A 19,172-nucleotide genomic window follows, 5' to 3' on the forward strand; every position below is an offset into this window, starting at 1 on the left:
TGGCCCCGGGGCTCCCCACGTCCACATTCCCCACTGCCTGCTCCGCTCCACAGGCCGAAGTCCAGACTCTCCACAGGCCTGGAGCTGTGGGCTTCCCTCTTTGGGGCACCAGGGTCCCCAACTGTCCCACCTTCTGGTCAGCCACGGGGCCTGCTGCTCCTTCCTTCCTTCGAACCGGCCCTGAAACCCATCGGCTTGTGTCTGTCGCTCCTTCCCCAGTGGAGGCCCTGACCAGAGATGTTCTGGCCTCCACTTTTTCTCTTCCAGTTCTTTTTGGGAACAGAGGCCAGAACATTCTTTCCAAAAGACTACACTGTGCGTGTCACCACCCCTGTTTACAAGTCTCCGATGACGGCCTAATAGACACTGTCTATGTACTTGGGCCTGGCGCTCCACCCTTCCCTTCTAAATGGCTCCCCCCTCCCCTCCATGCCCTTGGCTGCACAGACCAGCCCGCTCCCTGGGGTGGGGGTTCTGGTGACGAGGAACAGAGCCGCGGTGGGAGGTGGTCTGGCCGTGGACACTTTGGCCCGAGGGCTGGGCTAGGTGCTGGGAGGGATGTCGGTGTCTTGGCAGGCAAGGCCTCAGAGGGCACTGGCTCTCCCCACTCAGGAGAGCTTTCAGAAGGCCAGTGGCCCCCCAGGGGGCAGCAGATGCTGGGGGGCTCCCCTGGAGTTAGTTGAGGCAGAGGGCGAGAGTAGGCTGGAAGTATAGCCAGGCCTGAGCACCTAGGGTGCTCCAGGAGCGGCCGGGAAAGGCAGGGCCCGCGACTCCCAGCGACAGGAGGGGCTTGTCAAAAGGCCGGGCGTGGCCAGGTGAAGGTGCTCGCTCACCCTTCAGGATCAGAACACAGGCACTCCGTCCTTCTGGAGGCGTGTGTGTGTGTGTGTGTGTGTGTGTGTGCGCGTGCGAGCACAGGACTGTTCTCACTGCTCACTGATACTAAGACGGAAAGAGTCTGGGGAGATGCCTTTGGGGGAGCCAGGGGGACTGGAAGATGGGAAGAAAAGGCGCCTGGACAGCAGAGCTTGCCCGAGCCAGGGCCTAGAGATTAGTTAGTCTGTGACTGTTCCCTGCATATTAGCTGCCCTGCTAATTTTCTGCAAGAGGCTGGAAATCTGTGGAGAGAAAACCTTAGTTTCCTGGTTCCTCTCAGTTCCAGGGGCTGGGATTCTGGCGACAGACTGATAAACTGATTTTCCCCATGACCTGGAGGAAGGACAGGTTTTTCTGTCTTGAAAGGAGGCTGCACAGACCCTGCAGTCTGGGGACAAGGGAGAGGAGCCCACGCTGGGTGACCGCCAGTGTCCCAGTTCTGGAATTCTGCAGCAGGCATGTGCCAACTACAAGGATCACAGCATCTCCTGTATCGTATTCGTACATCCGGGCGGGGAGAAGCGGTAAGAGGAGCCGTCTCAGAAACCACTCCCCTGGAGGGAGGGCGCACACAGCTTGCTCGGAGGGACCACCTGTCACACCGAGTCCCTGTGGCTCCCACAGGAAGCAACCTCAAAGCGAACCCCTTCACAGAGTTGGAAACACAGCAGAGCCATCCTGGCTTCCGACCGGCTTTGCTGGGGGAGCACAGCTCCTGACACCCCCGGTCAGCCCTGCCACTGCCTTCTCTGTACCCGCTTACCTGGTTGTGGACAGTGTTCAGCTGGTTGTTGAAGGTCATGGTCAGGTTGGTGGATGTGCTGGGGGCCACGTGCGTGATGAAAGGGGTTTTGCTCTGGTTCACGGTATCATACATGTTCACCCGACGCTTGCAAATCTCCATGTTCTGGAAACACGATTTGACGCTGTTCATGCAAGAGGCAGAGGCAGAGGTGCGAGGGAGGGAGAAGAGGAACAGGGGGAGAAAGAGGCAAGAGAAAAGGAAGGAGCGGTTAGTGTGGTGGACGAGACGGCGAGGGTGACTTCGGGTCCGAGTGTCCTGGGCTTCTCCCAGGAGTCCGCGTGTGCAACGAACAGCCAGTGTTACTCAGACGAGTCCGCCCACCTTGGACAGGTGGGGTTTCCCCGCAGCCCCTCATCCCCCCACCCGATGGCTCTCACTGACTCTTTCTCTACTGCGGATCTGTCTCCAGAGTCACTGCTCATTCTCAGCTTCCAGTATGGCTTCTGGCCCACTGACAGACGTGCAAATTCTCTAGTTGGGAACACTTAACAGCAGCTCACGACAGGCCTCCACCTTCCCCAAAGGCGACAACTTCCCAGCTACTCTGGGGCACTGGCGCCATCTAGGGGCCAGCCGGGGAACTAGCCAGCCCAGTATCATGACCCTACTGCCCACTTTCTCCCCACCAGAACTGTGCACACAATGAGAACAGTAATAGTATTAATAATTAATAATAGTGGCCAACGGTGATTGAGAGCTGCGGTGGTTGTGTGCAAGACCCTTGCACTCCGTCCTACAGCAACCACGAGAGTAGGGGGTTGACTGATGCCCCTATTTTAGGAGCAAGGATGAAGTTTAGAGGGGACACGGAGTCTGCCAAGGTCAAGGGCTAATTACAGGCAATCTTCTTCACTCACACACACCCACACACACACACACACACCCATCCTCTTTAACTTCTTCCCCCTTTTCTTTTTGTTTTCTAATTCTTGCCCAATTACTAAAATAAAAATATTCTCTCCCCTTTTCTTTCTTCATCGCATTTATGCATCAAAACAAAACCCTAATTATGAAAGGAAATGTAAAACTGTTGCTGGCGCCAGCTTTGAGGCGAAGCAAAGTCACAAGGGGCCTCACCCAAGTTCTTGAAGATCTGCCATAGAGTGTCCAGAATTTAGTTGTTGTTTCTCACTCACTTCTGTGTCTTGTAAGGAAACTTACTTCTCCTTACATGCTAATAATATTCGAGATGACAAAACAGCATATAAAGTTGAATTGTAAAGACTTACTAACTATAATGTAATGACTAAATATAAATAAAATGATCTTCTACTGTTTTAAGACGTCTGCATACTATGGCACGCCGTATTTTGGGCCAAGCTGGTGCTTGTGGGCCACCCCCAAACCTCCTTCCCACACAAGACGTTCCAAATGGACTCAGACGGGCTCAGACACTCCCCCCCCCCACCCCCAGGTAGTCACTGCTCACACTGGCCGCAGATGCACTCAAAGTCAGCACCTGCGGACCGTGGGCCCTGGAGAGGGGGAGAACGTGCCCTGGCGTGACCAACGGCGGAAGGACCTCCTGGCTGGTAAAGCCGGCCTGCTCTGAGCATCCCCGAGTCCTCAGCACACCGCTAAGTGCTTTCCCACGGCGGCTGATGGAATAAAGCAACCATTCCTCTTGGGAATGTATTGAAAGCATTCAGTGGTTTTGTGACAACTCAACCAAAAGCTTTTAGACTCAGAATTTTCTACCTGGAATGGTCTAGCACCTGCACTTTGGGTTACTTCTGTGAGGATGGTTTTTAAGGAACGTGTGCCCCAGAGTCCCGGTACAGAGAAACGGTGAGCTCCCTTCCAAGGGAGGGGGCTGCAGCGGGTGGCTCTGCAGTTTCTCCTCCCCCTGGAGCTCCCCTGGTCTTCCCAGGAAGTTCTAGGGACCCTCAGGGATTAGGCCTGCTCGCAGGTAAGGTGTGCTCAGCGGCCTAGGTGTGCTCAGAGACCCATCTTGCCTTCTGAGGCCCTTTTCCTGAGTTCTGAGTGGTCAGTGGTCCTCCCGGGACCCAAACCACGTTCCGAATGCAAAGGCGATGCTCAGGTCTCCGTGCTCGGCGCTCACCGGCACAGTGAAGCATCCGCTGCTGCTCCCTCACGGCCCAGATACACAGGACGGGGGGCAGCCAGCCCTGACTCCCGCTTTTCCTGGGCAGCTCTCTGACTTAGCGCAGGTGGCTAATGGGGCACCCCCTCCACCCCCCACCCACAGCTGCTTCTCAGTCATCCCGCTTTACCCCTGAACATAAGGCCAATCTTTTGGGGGCCTATCCAGTAATCACCAAGCCCGCCTTCCTTCTGTGTACAGACTGACACCCACTTGAAGTGCCCCAACCACACTCAGAAACGGGACAAATCCCGTAACGGGAGTTTGCAAGGGACGGGTTCAAGTCCCTTCTCTGTGCTCGAGTTGGCTGTCTCAAACACGGTTCTAAATTAAAGACTTGCTGTTTGCTGCAATGCAATTTGACTTGCGTAACATCAACTCACAAAGAACAGACGTGAAATTAGAGGAAGCGTCAGCTGTGGCAGGTGCCACCTGCTCATTTCCTGCAGGCTGGTTAAGGTCAAGTCTAGCCTTGAGACTCAGCCCCACCTGAGTCTGGTCACAGCAGGGTCAGCCACAGTCTGCGAAGGTCTCTCTTGCCCAGCCTCTTCTCACGTCGTCCCCTTTTCCTCCTGACCCCAACTCACGCCCGGTGCTCCTGAGCACCCTGCTCCTCCCTGCAGACACCCAGGGGTGTGACTTTCACCCCGAGGGCCTCCCGGCTGAAGTGATATCCCTCATTATTCTCTATTATGGGTTGATCTTTGCACCCCCCCCAAATTCATGTTCAAGTTCCAACCCCCATACGTCACAATGAGACTGAATTTGGAGATGGGATCTCTACAGAGGTAAAATGGGTCGCTAGTGTGGGCCCCGACCCGCTTCACTGTGAGGAGGCAGTCACGACACAGCCTCGTGTGGAAGGAAGACCGTGCAGGGGCACAGGGAGGGGACGGCCACCCACACGCTGAGGAGAGAGGCCTGGAGGAACCGGCTCTGCCCAGCCCCTCGGTCTCGGCCTGCAGAACTGTAAGGAGACACATTCCTGCTGCTTCAGCCCCGCAGTGGCACCTTGTAACTGCGGCGTCTGCCAGCCAGTACTCTCGCCCTCTTTCTCGCCACCATGGCCTTTCCTCTGCCCCTCACTCCTGGGCCTGGGCCATGGGCGCGGCCTTGCACTTTAACATGTGACCAGCCCACCGCGGGTGACACCAGAGGTCACGCCGATCAGCTGCCAGAACCCCAGCTTCTCGGTCACTTCTCACCTCCAGGGGCCTGTGGTCAGTGCCAGCCATGGATTCCCTGGACTGTCCAACCTGGAACGGCTCCACTTCCGCAGACCACAGATCCACGCACCCCGTCCCAAATGAGCCATGCTGCCACCCCTCTGGCTCATCGGACAACTAAAGTAACAGTTTCTGAGCTGATGAGACCACCAGTGTCTCTGGGCCCCTCCTGTCCTTCCTTCCTTCCTTTCCAGCCAAGCCCCCAGCAGCCACCCATTCTGCAGTGCTCCATGGCCAATCACGAGTCTGTCAGTCTCTGTCCTCCCGCTGGCGGCCTGGCGAAGCCCCAGCCTGGGCGAACCCCACCGTTCTCTCCAGCCTTCAGGGGGGAGTCCGTCATACCCCACTACTCCTGTCCAGCCTCCACACTCGACAGTTCTCCTGTACTTCTCTGCCGGTCTCCTCTGCCCGCTGCTGCTCCACTGCCTAAACTTTTCTCCGAGGCACCTCGCTCTCCGCGAGAGAAGACAGAGCTGTCGGAAGGGCTCCCTCGACTTCCTTCTGCCGAACCAGCGCCCCCCTTCATGCGCAGTGACACCGCTCGGGACCCCAGCCCCGCCCACTGTCTCAGGGACCCTCTCTTCGAGCGTCCTTTAACTTCCCACGTGCTACCAGACACGTCCCATCAGCACTTTAAATTGCTCAAGTCTCTTCCACATTAAAGCAAGTCCCCCTAGGGCCCTCCCCAGTCACCTCCATTTCTTCCCACCCTCTCACGGCATCCCTTCCTGAAAGGGTCCTGGGGGACTCTTCCCCCCTCTCTCAGGCTTTCCACCTGCTAGGCTGGCTCCCGCCTCTGGCACCCACTGGACAGCTCTAAGTCACCAGCAGCTTCCAAGCGGCCAAATGTGACGGCCATTTCTTCTCGGCTCATGGACTTGACTGGGCAGCGGTGGAGAGACCTTTGTTAAACACACTCCGAGCAGTGGGTTCCCCGCTCACAAGTCCTTCGTTGACTCCCCTCTGGTCTTAGGATCCAGACCCGAACCCTGCACACGGAAGGCTTGCCCGGCTCAGCCCGGGCCCCCCCCCCCACCCCCCCGCTCTGCCCTGCAGCTCTCGGCTAGGGCCCACCCATGGGGGAGGCGTCTCCACCCAGGCAGTGGGCCCTGGCCACTCCCCCGGCCTCCCCGCTGGTCACCTCTCGCCCACCCTTCGCTGTCACTGCTGCCTTGTCCCAAGTGCGGCTCCCTCGTCACCTGCTCTCGTCACACCCTCTACCTGCCCTGGGAGCACCTCGTTGTCTGGACCTTTCTTCCCTCTGGCCTGTAAGCTGCCGTGGGCAGGGGCCCCATCTGCTTTGTCCCCCACGGCCCCCCAGCGCCCAGCCCACGGCATGAGCGAACCCACCCCACCCAGGCAGAGTCCTCCCTGGAAGGGCCCCAGGAGTGACCTTTGGCACCAAGAGTGGCTCTGCTTCGTGGACCCTTCTGAGCACCCCCTTCACGCACAGACACCCAGAGTCCGGGCCAACCCGGCCTTGAACTTCCCCACGCTCCACCGTTTGCTCCTTTTGGGTGTGACACAACCTGCGGCTCAGGGTCCCCATCTGGCCGCCACCTGTGTTATAAATAATGCTTTATTGGGACGCAGCCCCGCTCATTTGTCACGTCTCGTCTGCAGCTGCTTTCAGCTAGTACGGCAGAGCTGAGCGGCTGCCACAGAGGCCGTGTGGCTGCGAAGCCTAAATATCCCCTCTCTGGGATGTAAAGAGAAGTAGACGAGCCCTGGCACGGGGCGCCGCGCAGGGACCTACTGTGTGCTGTGGGGGAAGTCGAGCAGGTGAGTCATGGTGACGAAGGGGTGGTTCAGGGTCTCGATCGGAGTGATCCTCTTGTCGGCGTCGATGGTCAGCATCTTCTTCAGCAGGTCGATGAACTCCCGCCGGTCGGCCTTCTCCACCAGCATGTCGCTCCCCTCCAGGTCTGTGGCCATGTTCACCTGGGAGCAAGCAGGCGCAGGTCACCCGGACTCCGCCGTGCCTCCCCTGCGCCTCCCCGACTTCCCTCTTCTCTGCCACCCCACCCCGATCTCTCAGCTGCCCCTTCCTGACCGCCACGGGCGGGGCTGGCCCTGTTGGAGGCCCTACTGCCCACGGCTACTGCCCACGGGAGGCGGCGGTGCTCTCTGCAGGAGAGGCAGAGGGGCCCCCCCGCACGGGGAAGGGAGGGGTCGCTGCCGGTCTGTGTGAGTGGCGGGATGTACACCCTCCTGCTGTAATCCGTCAAATCGAAATGCACCCGCATCGCACCTCACTGACAGGAGCCACAAGATGAACGGGGTTCTGCGGACCGGCTGCAGAACAATGTGAGTGTACCTGATGCTCCTGGAAGTGCAGTTTAAAGATGGTGAAATGGTAACTTGTAGGCTCTGTGCATTTTACCATGATTAAAAACAGTAACTGCTTCCCAGTCAGGGCACATGACTGGGTTGCAGGCCATGACCCCCAGCAACCACACATTGATGTTTTTCTCTCTCTCTCTTTCTCCCTCCCTTCCCTCTCTAAAAACAAATAAATTAAATCTTTAAAAAAAAACCCCAAACCCCCCCAAAACAGTAACCGCAACCGAGCAGGACACAATAAGATGCAAAAGGGTTACTTATTTGACCTGCGAGGGGAGCGCCGGGGGCTCAGTGCCCTCCCGACACCTGCAGGGTGTGGGTCCTCGGGCAGTGCCCGGAGTGGCGGCCAGCACGCTCCAGTCCCTGTGCTCACTGGGGCCACCTCTGCAGGTGGTGACTGCCCCTGCTGGGACAGGCAGGGCATCCGAGCACGGGATTCTTCTTCCCAGATCAAGTCTGGAGACTAGGGCAGCCTTTAAGAGACTTGTTTTGTGGTGCTTTCTGTGTTTTCCACAACGTGCCCTGGAAAGCAGTTTTGGTTTTCTAGGACAGTCGGAGCTTCTGGTCAACTGACGAGCGTACGTCACTCAGCATCAGGATGTGTGGTTACCTGCACCTTCAGGGAGAGGCGTGCTGGGCGGTGAATGGCCCCTAGCTTTATTTCAGACGTGTCCTTACACTGAAAAGAGCTGCAGCCCTCGCAGCTTCCCTGGGCGCAAAGGCGAGAGCCTGTGGTCCCTGCAGTGCGCCGAGAGAGACCCAGTGCGGTGCGAGGAATTGTGTCCCCGCAACAGACGGGTCTGAGCCCCAACCTCCGGTACCTGTGAATGCGCCCTGACTCGGAGACTGGGTGTCTGCAGGTGTGCCTAGTTAAAATGAGGTCACATTGGAATCAGGGGGCCTTACATCCAGTGACTAGTGTCTTTATAGGATGAAGAAGAGGGAGACTCAGATGCAGAGACGGGAGAAGCCCTGGGTGAAGCCACATGAAGAAGGAGGCAGAGACTGGGGGGATGTAGGGACACTGAGGGTCCCAGGGGCCCCCAGGAGCCAGCAGCGAGGCAAGGGACGCGTTCGCACTGGAGTCTTCCGGGGGAGCACGCCCTGCTGGTGCTCTGACTTCGGACTCTGAGCCTCCAGAACCGTGAGAGAAGAAATGCCTGCCATCTCAAGCCGCCCGGCGTGAGGTGCCCTGTTACGGCGGCCCTGGGAACTAACACCGAGCCGAGGGCATGAGACTCAAACGCACCCCCGGGCTTAAATTCCTCTCGTGGGAACGCCCGTGGGACTGGCCAGCACTGTTCCACCGAGGGGAGCCAATAAGCCGGCGCTACTTCTGAAGAGCTGCTGTTGGGTTTTAAAAATGTTCCTCAGGCCCAGTGGTCCTCTTCCTCAGGCTGGCACGTCCTTGTTTAGGGTCAAGGGCAACCACGGCAGCCGAGTCGACCCTATGACGCTCTGGCAGAAGCCCGGCTGTGCTTGGTCTCTGAGGGGCTGCCGCTGCACGCTCACCCACGGGGCTTACCTGGGCCATGTCATCCAAACAGTTGAAGATGTACTTCCTTGCCTCTTTTGACTTGATCCCCGTCTCTGCCTCATGGTCATCGGGCGTCTGGTCAAGAGAGGCGAAAGCCAATTGGTCATCTGAATTATTTCCTGGTCGCTGCAACTTAAAGCCTAGAGCTTCTGTGTCTCACGGGGGTTCTTTCCCCCGCCTTTCAGGGAAGGAGACGTTGATTCCTCTTAGAGTGGCCCGCGCACTAATTACGTTGTCTCTCCGTCCTTCACACCACCGTGGTCCTCTCCTTCCTTCCCACAGACACCTGCTCTGCATCGGGTCTGGAGGATTCGAGGTGGACCAGGTGCCTGTGACAACCCCACACTCTTCCCTGATTTAAGGGGTAAGGTCCCACATGTGGAAAAGCAGAAGCCCTCCTCCACGTGGTTTAAAATTTTAATTTACTTTTTTTATCAAATGCTTACACATATAGCTCTCACTATGTGCCAGACACTATTTTAAAGCACATACACTCACTTAAGACTCTGTATAGCCATCTCAGGTAGGATGATTACCAGCCCATTTCCAGAGCGAGAAGCAGGAATGGAAAGCTTAAGGAGCTCGCCAAGGCTGGACGGCCAGTAAGCGGCAGCTGGCTCCGGAGTCTGTGTTCTATGCTGCCCTCCCACCTGGGACAGGGATGCGCACGTCCAGCTCCCCCATTGGCCTCGGTCCAGGAAGCTGCTGCTTCCCATCACTGTGGGTTTCGGGACGCATCCAGGGACCACAGGTAATTGATCCTCAAAGTCTCCCTGGAGAACAGCACGTGTGGAGCTGCTAACATCTAGGCTTCGACCCCGAGGACAGCTGGACAAGTAGGACTGGGCGCTCAGCTGAGACGTGGAAGTGGACCCGGACCCTGCCCTTGCCTGGCCTCGCCCTCCTCCTCCTCCTCCTCTTCTCTGGGCCTGACCCTGAGCCTTGCACCAACAGCCTGAGAGTGCTCGCTTAGCCTCCAGATCTTTTGTGACTCTTGGCCTCCCATTATCTTTCTTTTGTCCCCCCCCCCCCAAAATTTTAGTGACTCTACAGGGGTGACACTGGTTAATAAAATTACATAGGTTTCAAGCATACGATTCTATCATATGCCATCTGTGTGTTGTGTTGTGTGTTCACCATCCGAGGTCAAGTCTCCTTCCATCACCATCTATCCCCCACCCCCCTCGGCCCCCTCCCACCACCCGCTTTCCCTGTCGTCACCACACTGTGCTTTCTGTGCTCAGTGCCTTCACTTTGCTCACCCAGCCCCTAAGCCCCGCCCCTCCGACAGCTGTCAGTCTGTTTTCTGTATCTATGAATCTGTTTCTATTTTGTTTGTTCATTTTGTTCATTAGATCCCATACATTATTTTTAAATTATACTAGAATGTGGCTGTAGTTCATCAAAAAAAAAAAAAAAACAACCCAAAAACAAAAAACACTAACAACAACCACCCACCCACTCTCTTGCAAAAAAGGGCAGCACCTAAAATGAACATAAGACACGCTGAAGACTAGCATTATTTTCCAGGAAAATACATTAATTTTAATTACTAGGTGCAGATAAAAGTGAAAGCAAAATATGCTTCCGTTGGAGTGAAACCACCGGAGTTCATGGTGTGCAACCGTGTGTGGCACCACCTGCCGGCTGGAGGGATGGACCCCCGCCCCGGGGGGGTCCCAGATGCCGCAGGTGTCTGGGTGTTTCCTGTGCCTGGAAGACCCTCTTCATCCTGTAGGGCCCGCCTCCAGTGCCCCTCCGGGGCCCTCTGCCGCAGGCAGCGCGAGAGGCTCCCGCACTCCGCTCCCACCAGGAACGGGGGTCCTTATTATGGGGGCCACGTGTTTGGTCTCCCTCCGGACTGGGAGCCCCTTGAGGACAGGGGCTGGTTGATTTCTCTCCTCGTGCAAACCAGACAGGCCGTTACGGTTTCCCTGATTACATTCTGGGAGTTCAGCAATCGGGGGTGGTGCTTTTGAACGTTCAAATTCATCCACGTACCCCAATAGCACCCCTCCCCCACGACTCGGGCCGCTACGCACAGCTGCCCCCTAAGCGGCCGAGCCTTCCTTCCCGGGGTGCTGGGCGCTGGTGAGTGACGGAGGGAGGGCGTGCTCGTCCTACCTTCAGCCTCCACAAAGGGTACGGCGAGTCCGTGTCACGGTTGAAAAACCTAGTTGTCTTTGTCCCTGCGCTCAATAAATATTCAGCCGGCAAACCCTGTGTCTGCGAGATATACCGAATCTGCAAGGAAAGATGAGAAGGAGGTCAGGGTGTCTCCCGTCATCGTACGCATGGCATATTAACGGCTCTAGTGCCTTGGAGAGAAATACAGTGTTGTAGGGAAAGGAGAAGTAGAAAACAGAAGAAGGGAGAAGGAAGGGGAATAAAGAGGGGGAAGCAAGCCGAAGGGACACCCCACGACCTCACCCCCGTGCCGTGCCGTAAGCGAACCGCTGACCCAGAGGAGGCGGGAGCGGCTGGCGTGGGGACCTGTGCCACCTGGACCCACCTGGTCGTACTCTGAGGCGCCCGGGTACAGTGGCCAGCCCAGGAACAGCTCCGCAATGACGCAGCCCAGGGACCACATGTCAATGGCCTCACAAAACGGTAAACCGAGGATGATCTCGGGGGCCCTAAGGAAGAAGAATGGATGGAAGCGTTAGCCGTTGAGAAATGCGGGCAGCCACTTCGCTACGAATCCGACTTCACAGCCTGTCTGCCAGACCCAGGGGGCCATCACGGACGCACGCCCCCCCCCCCCGCCAGAGGGCCTGTGCTTCTCTCGCCATGTGGCAGCGACCCCTCCAGTCTTGGGCCTGGTCCTCCCACCAGCAGGGGGCCCCGCCAGGTGGCTGGTCTGTGGCTCTGGGGCGGACCGAGAGGGGTCCTCACCCGTTGATTCCGTTCCTGTTGCACCCCAACCAGGTGAGCTCAGAACCACTGTGGGGGAGCCCGGGGGCTCTCTCCTGTAGCTGAGAACTCGGGAAACCGATGTTTAGAAGAACGCCCGGGTTTCACAAAGGAATTCCCGAGTACAGGTATTCTGTTTTCAATAATATACTGCGTAAGCAAGTTGCCTCCACCCAGAATAATGGGATGAAATCCAGTACCCGTCCTTGCTACTGATCCCTTTCTTAGGAGTTTGTATCCCACTTTCCCTAGGAAATCCTCTTTTTATTCACTTCTAAAAAGCTTCTAAAAAAATCTCTAATACTGCAATTACAGAGCCGTGTTCATGAACACCAGGCTGGCTACCGGTCAGACTTCCACTCTAAACCCATCCCCCACTGCAGGAACAGTGGCCCTTCGCACGCCAGGGAAGGTTCCCCGCTGGAGCTGCCACAGGGACTTGCCTGAACTCTGAACATTTCACCTGTGGTCAGTCATCAAACCCAGGGGGACCAGAGTGCATCTTGTTGTCTAAGCATCTGCCGTCATTAGGCAGGGGTGCGTTTCGGGGAAACCGAGCTCCGAGTATGAGTGATGAGCACAGATTGTGTTTTCAAAAATGTGGCTCCAGGCGCTCTGGGGGGTAGGACACGCACTAGCCCACCTTCCGTTTCCTCTCAACACCCCCCACTCGATTCCACCGTGAAGCGCCCCTGCCTGCCCTTGCAGCAGCCCGGGGCGGGCGTGAGGGAGCTGGGGGGGCCTTCGCTGCCTGGGTGACGATCACCCATGTTGCTCGCGGGCGGGGAGGAAGGGTGTGATCAGAAACCACCTCCACTCGCCTGGTGCTTCGAGCTGAATTACTATTCCCCACTTAAAAAGCGTCTCCCCCCCTTGCTCTTATAAATTAGCTCTCACTGCTAACATTTGTCCCTCTCCATAACAGTACTGAACAAACAAAACCAAACCCAAGAGGTCCTGTTACAAAGTCTTGATTTTTCGCATGTGCAAAGGAGTGTCTGCCCATCCTCCGAGCTGGAGATCAGCACCGTGCTGGGTGCCTGTAGGGGGCTGAAGCCCGGGCAGCGAGACGCGATTCTCCTCCAAGCCAAGCCTGCGTCCTCCCAGGAGGGTGGGGGCGAGGGCCCCCGGGTTCCTTAACGGCCAGTCCTGTCCCTGTCCCCTCCAGCTGACACCTTGATCTGGGACTTCCACCTCCAGGAAGCAAGTGTTTGTGGTTCTAAGTCACCCACCATCGTGTCCACACCCACGGGTTCCAATTCCACGCCTATTTCCGAATGGCTGGCCCCACCTGGAGCCTTTCTCAGCCCCAGCTGTACGTCCTGACGGCCTGGCCTCGCCGCCGGGAGGTTTCACAATCAATCCGCGCGAATGTGGTTGTCTAAGAGGGACTGTCCCTACCCCCAGCTCATCCCTGCCACCACCACTCTGCTGCTCCTGGGGATGACCCGAGCCCTCTCCCCCCCCCTTTGTCCTCACCACCCGACCCATTAGCAAGACCAGCTCCAGGGTACACCTCAGACTGGGCCCTGATTCCCCACCTCAGCTGCCACCACGCCGGCGCCGCCAGCCACCCTGTCTCGCCTGGAGCTCCCTGCCCGGCGCTTCCTCCCTCCGATCCGTGCTCCGTGCAGCAGCTGAGTGGCCACGTCACCCCTCCCCTGGCCTCCAGCCCTGCAAAGGCTCCCCACTCAGAACGAGACCTAATCCCTCCCACGGCCTGCAGGGCCCCCCGGGATCGGTCCACTCTCCCAGTTCTCGAAGCTCCGGTCCAGCTGGCTTCCTTTCAGTGCCTCAGATACCTAAGCGGCTGCTGGGCCGAGGGCCTTCATGCAAGGCTGCTGCTGCCGCCGCCTCACCCGCGCTCTCCGCCGGCTCTCAGACGGCTGCCCCCTTCTCCCCTGCAGACCTGTGTGGCGTCATCGCCGCTGCCGCAGACGGGCCTCCCTTGACACCGGTCAGTGTCCATCTGCAGTGCCATGCAGGCCGCTGGGCAGCGCGTGCCCAGTGACCCGCCGACTGCCTCTTCCTGCTGCTCAGCCCACGAGGCAGCAGAGTGCCTGGCGTCTGGTGGCCACTCAGTCCGTAAGGATCTGCTGCTGGAATAAACCCCTATGAAGCATAAGGAAGTGCTGAAATACGCGATTCAGATGGGAAGGTCTACGGGAGCATGGACAAAGGAGAGCAGAGGGGCTCGGTCTCCGCGAAGGGATGGAAGCTTGGGCCCAAAGGGCAGGGGTCAGCCCGAGGAGGGGCAGGCCTCCGCCCCAGGAGCGTGGGCCCCGAGACAGGTGTGCGCCTGCAGCCCACGCTCCCCTGAGCAGCGCCAGCTCTGAGGGTGGCAGAGCACTACCTGCAGGTGGCTCCCCAAAATCACAGCAAAAAAGCCAAGGGGAGTAGCAGGGGCAGGGAAGGCCCCCGAGAGTCAGTCCCCCACAGCCTCTCTCTGCTTCACCCTCTCACATCCAGCTCGCCACCCGGCTGCCACTGCCGCGGCGTGGCCGAGCCCTGGTCAGCCCAGGCCCCCTGTAACCCCCGCTGGTCTCTTGTCTGTGGTTTCAGCCTTTCCCAGTCTACCCCGAGACCCCTCCTCACCCACAGGGATGCGTCCTTCCTCCGCACCCACGGTACACCAATATAGCTTGTGTCCCCCCCGCCCCCCCCGGCCTCTCTGCGCTGGTACAACCAGTGAAATGAAGGCTCGAACACGACCCACCAGACGGGTCCCACAGAGAAGAATCGAGCACCCACCGCTGTTCTGAACACAGGTCCACATACCTGCCCGCGCTGACCCTTCCGAAGCGCACCCAGTGATGCCGCACAGACGTCGGCTCAGCACCCAGGCCAGGCGCCCTCGGGCGAGGAAGGCGCTCCTCCACCTGGCCCCCAGAAATCCTCAGGGGGCTGGAGGCCTTTCTGCTGTGACCCGGCAGGTGCTGGGTCCCCCGCTCTGCTAGTCCAGAAGGCTCCGAGCTCCTGGAAGTTCAAGGTCAAGTCTAGAATCTGCTTCTTCTTGTTCGGCACACCTGAAGCCCATGCTATGCACAGTGGTGGCTGAGGCTACTTGCGCTGCAGTGACGGAGACGCCAGTCTTGCCAATGGTTGTCCTTAAGCCAGATTTGGGGTCGAGCTCCATTCGCTCACTCATGTGCTCGAATGCTCAGCCTCCACCCCCTAAGCACCTACTATGTGCCATGCACCCTCCCGGGTGCTGAAGGGGGACGACTAGACCAGGTGGTCCGGCACCTCCACTGTCTGGTCAGAGGCAGCAGCATGCCTACCGCCCACATCCTAGGTGCTGTGCGTGCGCCCAGCACACGAAGGAGGAGCTTCTTGGGGCAGCGAGACAAAGCAGGGAGGGCTTCCCGGGAGCAGTTCCGAGCCGAGTCTTGGTGAGGGGACAGGAAGGGGTGGCCCCAGGCACAGGGCAGGGTCAGTGCACGCCCAGGCCCCATGTCACCGCTGTGTCTCCAGCGCACCTGGGGCACGGCAGGCGCTCTCCACACATCTGTACAGGGAACGCACCTTTCTGTGTCAACCCTGACGCTGGCACCGTCTCCTTGGCAACCCTTCCGGTGCCCAGAGGCAGACAACTTGACCTTTCTGTTTCAACGTTTGTCTGCCCTTTTTTTTTTTTTTAATCACATTCTGGTTTCGTCCATGGAGGCCGTTTCTGTTCTCAGTTCGGTTCTGCAGCAGGCAGGACTGCTGGCTGGAGAAAACCCTCCCCATCGGGCTCGGAATCACCGTCCTGGTAACGACTTATCACCCTTCACTCGCCACCCCCGGAATCGGAATCGTCTTACAGTCTCCCCAAAACCGCTATTTTGGGACACGGAAGATGCTTTAACTGTACACAAGGTGTCAGACAAAATTTGCACCTGAGAGAGAGAGGAACTGTTCCCTTCTAACCTTCCCATCGCAAGACACTGAAAATTCTTGTTTTTTTAGAGAAAGAGAATAAACAACCGCCATTTCCAACACATCGATTACTGAAGCTTTGATAGGTTGCCCCACCAGCTCTCCTGAGGGTGCGCACAGCCAACAGGGCATTCTGGGGGCATGCCCAGGTCACATGGCCCTGCAGGGCAGTGACCCGACAGAGGGGGGAGACCACACACGTTGACCACGCACACTCGGGGGGCCCGGTGCTGTCGGGTTCCGGCTGCACCCAGCACCGGGCCGGCACGCAGCAGGCGATGGACAAACGTCACACCACTCACCCGTACTATGTCCAAGGCCCTGTCACAGCACTGCATAAAGAGCGTCATTTTAAAAGCCCACTTTCTTCTGTACATGTTGAAACATAAGGGCATCTCTGTTTAAATATACTAAAGCATACAAATGAAACACTTTTTGTTTTCATTTATGTACCTAAAAAAGTACAAAGGTTAATAACCAACAACCAAGCACCAAGTACCTACCACCCAGCTTTAGAGAGAAAGCTGCCTGTCCACAGCCCTAGCCCCCATGCCCTCCTTGCATGGGGAAGGGGGACCCTCACTCTGCAGCCCCTTTCGTGGTACCTCCCCTTGCTGCCCCAAGCTCCCCGGCCAAACAGACGGCCAGAGCCACTGTCTCGACCATCTGCACGGCACGCTAATAAAACAAGTGCAAGGTTCACGGCCACTCCCAACTTGGGCAATAAATCTGCAATACTAATCAGAGAGCACAGGAAGGGCTGTGCGTTTCTGGAGAAATGTTACCCAATTTCTCCGAGTTTTTATTTCGCCATCTATGAAATGTGATTATTAATCTTGCTTTTTCCCTTGTCTCTGGAGCAGCTCATGAAGATAAATTACGGTCGGTGGAATTATAAAGCAGTTTGAACTCCTTGGAAGCAAGACGCTCTATTAGCCCACGGTACTTTATAATCACTGATGTTAGAAGGTGCACTCGAATCCAACTGCAGCGGGAAGGCCCGCTCCCACAAATATATGCAGATTGAAGGTAACCTCAGCATGGCTGGGGCAGAAGCAATCGCAGTGTGAATTGTATTTCAGATGGGTTGTTAAATCTTATGCTCGGTTCCACCGCAAAAACAGCAGATTTGGAAATGCTGACACGAACTCCGGGCCACTGTTGCAGCTATTGGAGCTGGTGACCCAGAATGGGGGGCGAGGGATTACATCAAAGCAACACAGGACCCGAGAAACAGCGGGGACCTGAGGACGGAGGACAGGGAGGAGGCGACTTCAGAGAAATTGGCCCCCCACGCCTGGAGGACCCGGACCCGGACGGAGTCAGCCTAAAGGGAGAGTGCTGGAGAACAGCTCGGGCAGCCCACGGGGCAGGGAACGCACCCTGTGCCCGCCTGCAGGCTGCCGGGAAAATGGGGAGCAACACCCCCAGAAGGAGTTGTCCCATGTCTGGGGACCCAGGAAGGTCCGAATGGAGATCTAACGTTGACGGAGGCCTGGGGAATCCAAGGCCGGCCTGAGGTTTGGCTGTGAAAGACACAGCTTCCTCACTGCACGGGAGAGAGAAGAGAAATGGCTTTGACTCTGGCTGGGGTGCCAGGGCGATGACAAGGACAAAGGGACCCAGGGCTGGAGCTCCCGGAATGAAACGCAGGGCGAGGCTGACCGGGAGCCCACGTGCTGTTAGCCTGCACTGGGCCAAGGTGACGAGGACACTGTCCTGCAGTGGCCTAACCGACCACCGTGGACCCTGCGGTCTCTAGACCCTCCCCCAGAGAGCATTCTTGCCTGGTCATGCGTGAAGATGGCCTCGAGGTGGACAGAGAGCTACGGCCAAGGAGCAAGGCTCTGAACTCAATGGGGAGCAAGGACAGACACCCCACTCGAGCCTGTGGGTGGTCCCGGCGTGGCGTTACGCACCTGACGAAGTCGCTGCAGGGATGTACCGGAAGTTCCGAGTCAGGGCCGTGGCTGACGGCCATAAAACTGTGTGCTGCTGAGGACCATTCAAGAGCCTCCCCAGCAATTCTGTCGGGACTGAGCACCTCCAGACACCACCCGGAGCAATGCCTGGAGTGTCAGATAGGACGAGGCGTCGCACCCACGTGGGGCACACAGAATCGGTTTGGCCTGGATGCCGACATCGCTCCCAAGCCACGCTTGGACAGTCCCCCACCCCCGGGAAGCTGGCTGCCTCGATTCAACCAACTGTCTGCAGGATAGTGTGAGCATCGAGGGGCACGTTCTTTGTGATCTGTGGGTGTCGCCAGTGAGTATCTTGGCTCTGAACGGACCTTCCTGGTACGCACATACATCTGTCTGTGAATATACATAAATACAACTTTATTTAGCCACCCCGTGCTGATCCGAGGTTTCCAGCGCTGCTTCAACTCTGCACAGAGTGGTGTCAAAATCCAGCTTTCTCATTTACACACCGGGGGAAAAGGCTGGACCTCGAACCTACCTGCCTGTAATCTCCAAAGGCTTCTACTGATATTGCTGTAAACTGGAAACCAGTTCTGGGATGTCCAGAGCATATCCTGATGCTAGCCAATAAATTCCTAGGAAATCTTAATGAGATTGAAGAGAAATCTCATCTCTCTTAAAGAAATCTCATTTCTCTGTCCTGGGAAGAGCCGGCTTGGACCCCACAACGGGCCGTTTCCAAGATGCTCGCACTGTCCTGTAACTGCTCACCCTCAGGGAGTGTGCCGCACCTCCTGTGCCTGTCCCCAGCCCGGCACCTCCCAGCCGGGTCTCGGGTGCCCTTTCCACGCGGCCCAGCGTCGCTGAGGAAAGCCTGTCCTGCTCGCTGCCGCCCCACAGGACGGTGACATCACCAGGGGTTGGGCTCACACTTTTCGCCAAACTGCGTGCTCAGTCGATGACTGCCAGAGCACCTGTCAACCCAGGAAACGGAAGCACAGGTGCCTGCGTGGGTCTGCGCACAGCGACCCTTTTTGCACACACACTGCCCCCACGTTCCCGCCCTGCGCGATGCCCCTCCCAGCAGCACTCCGTGGCAAGTGCAGGCTGTGCCCCAGCGGGCCCCTCCACTCTGGGATGTGGGCGCCTGAACACGTGGGCTGGACAGGCCCTCCACCTGACGCCGAGGGGCTCAGCTCCGGGGCCTGGGGCTGGGAAAGTGACCCAGCTGGCTGAGTGACACAGAGGACCAACCTCAGGCATTCTTTTCAGTTCCTCTGGTCGATTGTTTCCCTTCTGCTTTGTTGTCAGTCTACTGACTGCAGCTGAGGGCTGAAACTGTGCATTGAGAGCTTCCCCGGGAAGCCTGCCGATACCAGGAAGGCCTGACCCGAGTGGCCCTGTCCCCTGCTGTCACTGTTCAGCTTCCCGCGCCCACCCCTCCTTTCTCCGCCCCGGGAGGGAGTCTGGCATTTCAGTTCCCGTGGGTCACCTGGAAACGCAGCACCTTCGCTTCATTCAC

At 57.7% G+C, this 19,172-nt stretch overlaps 1 protein-coding gene across 4 annotated transcripts in view; it reads right to left on the reverse strand.

Moving 5' to 3' along the window:
- Positions 1 to 19,172, reverse strand: part of HIPK2 (homeodomain interacting protein kinase 2) — a 166,945-nt gene that overhangs the window by 36,586 nt on the left and 111,187 nt on the right. For all 4 annotated transcript variants that reach the window (XM_036010956.1, XM_036010954.1, XM_036010955.1 and 1 more), the window contains exons 3-7: positions 11,404 to 11,527; positions 11,016 to 11,135; positions 8,880 to 8,966; positions 6,768 to 6,952; positions 1,640 to 1,802 (exon numbers count right to left, since the gene is read on the reverse strand). In XM_036010956.1, coding sequence (XP_035866849.1) covers positions 1,640 to 1,802; positions 6,768 to 6,952; positions 8,880 to 8,966; positions 11,016 to 11,135; positions 11,404 to 11,527 — 679 coding nt within the window. The remainder of the gene's footprint in view (positions 1 to 1,639; positions 1,803 to 6,767; positions 6,953 to 8,879; positions 8,967 to 11,015; positions 11,136 to 11,403; positions 11,528 to 19,172) is intronic.

This window comes from Phyllostomus discolor, chromosome 10 (genome assembly GCF_004126475.2).
Source record: "Phyllostomus discolor isolate MPI-MPIP mPhyDis1 chromosome 10, mPhyDis1.pri.v3, whole genome shotgun sequence".
Taxonomy (NCBI): Eukaryota; Metazoa; Chordata; class Mammalia; order Chiroptera; family Phyllostomidae; genus Phyllostomus; species Phyllostomus discolor.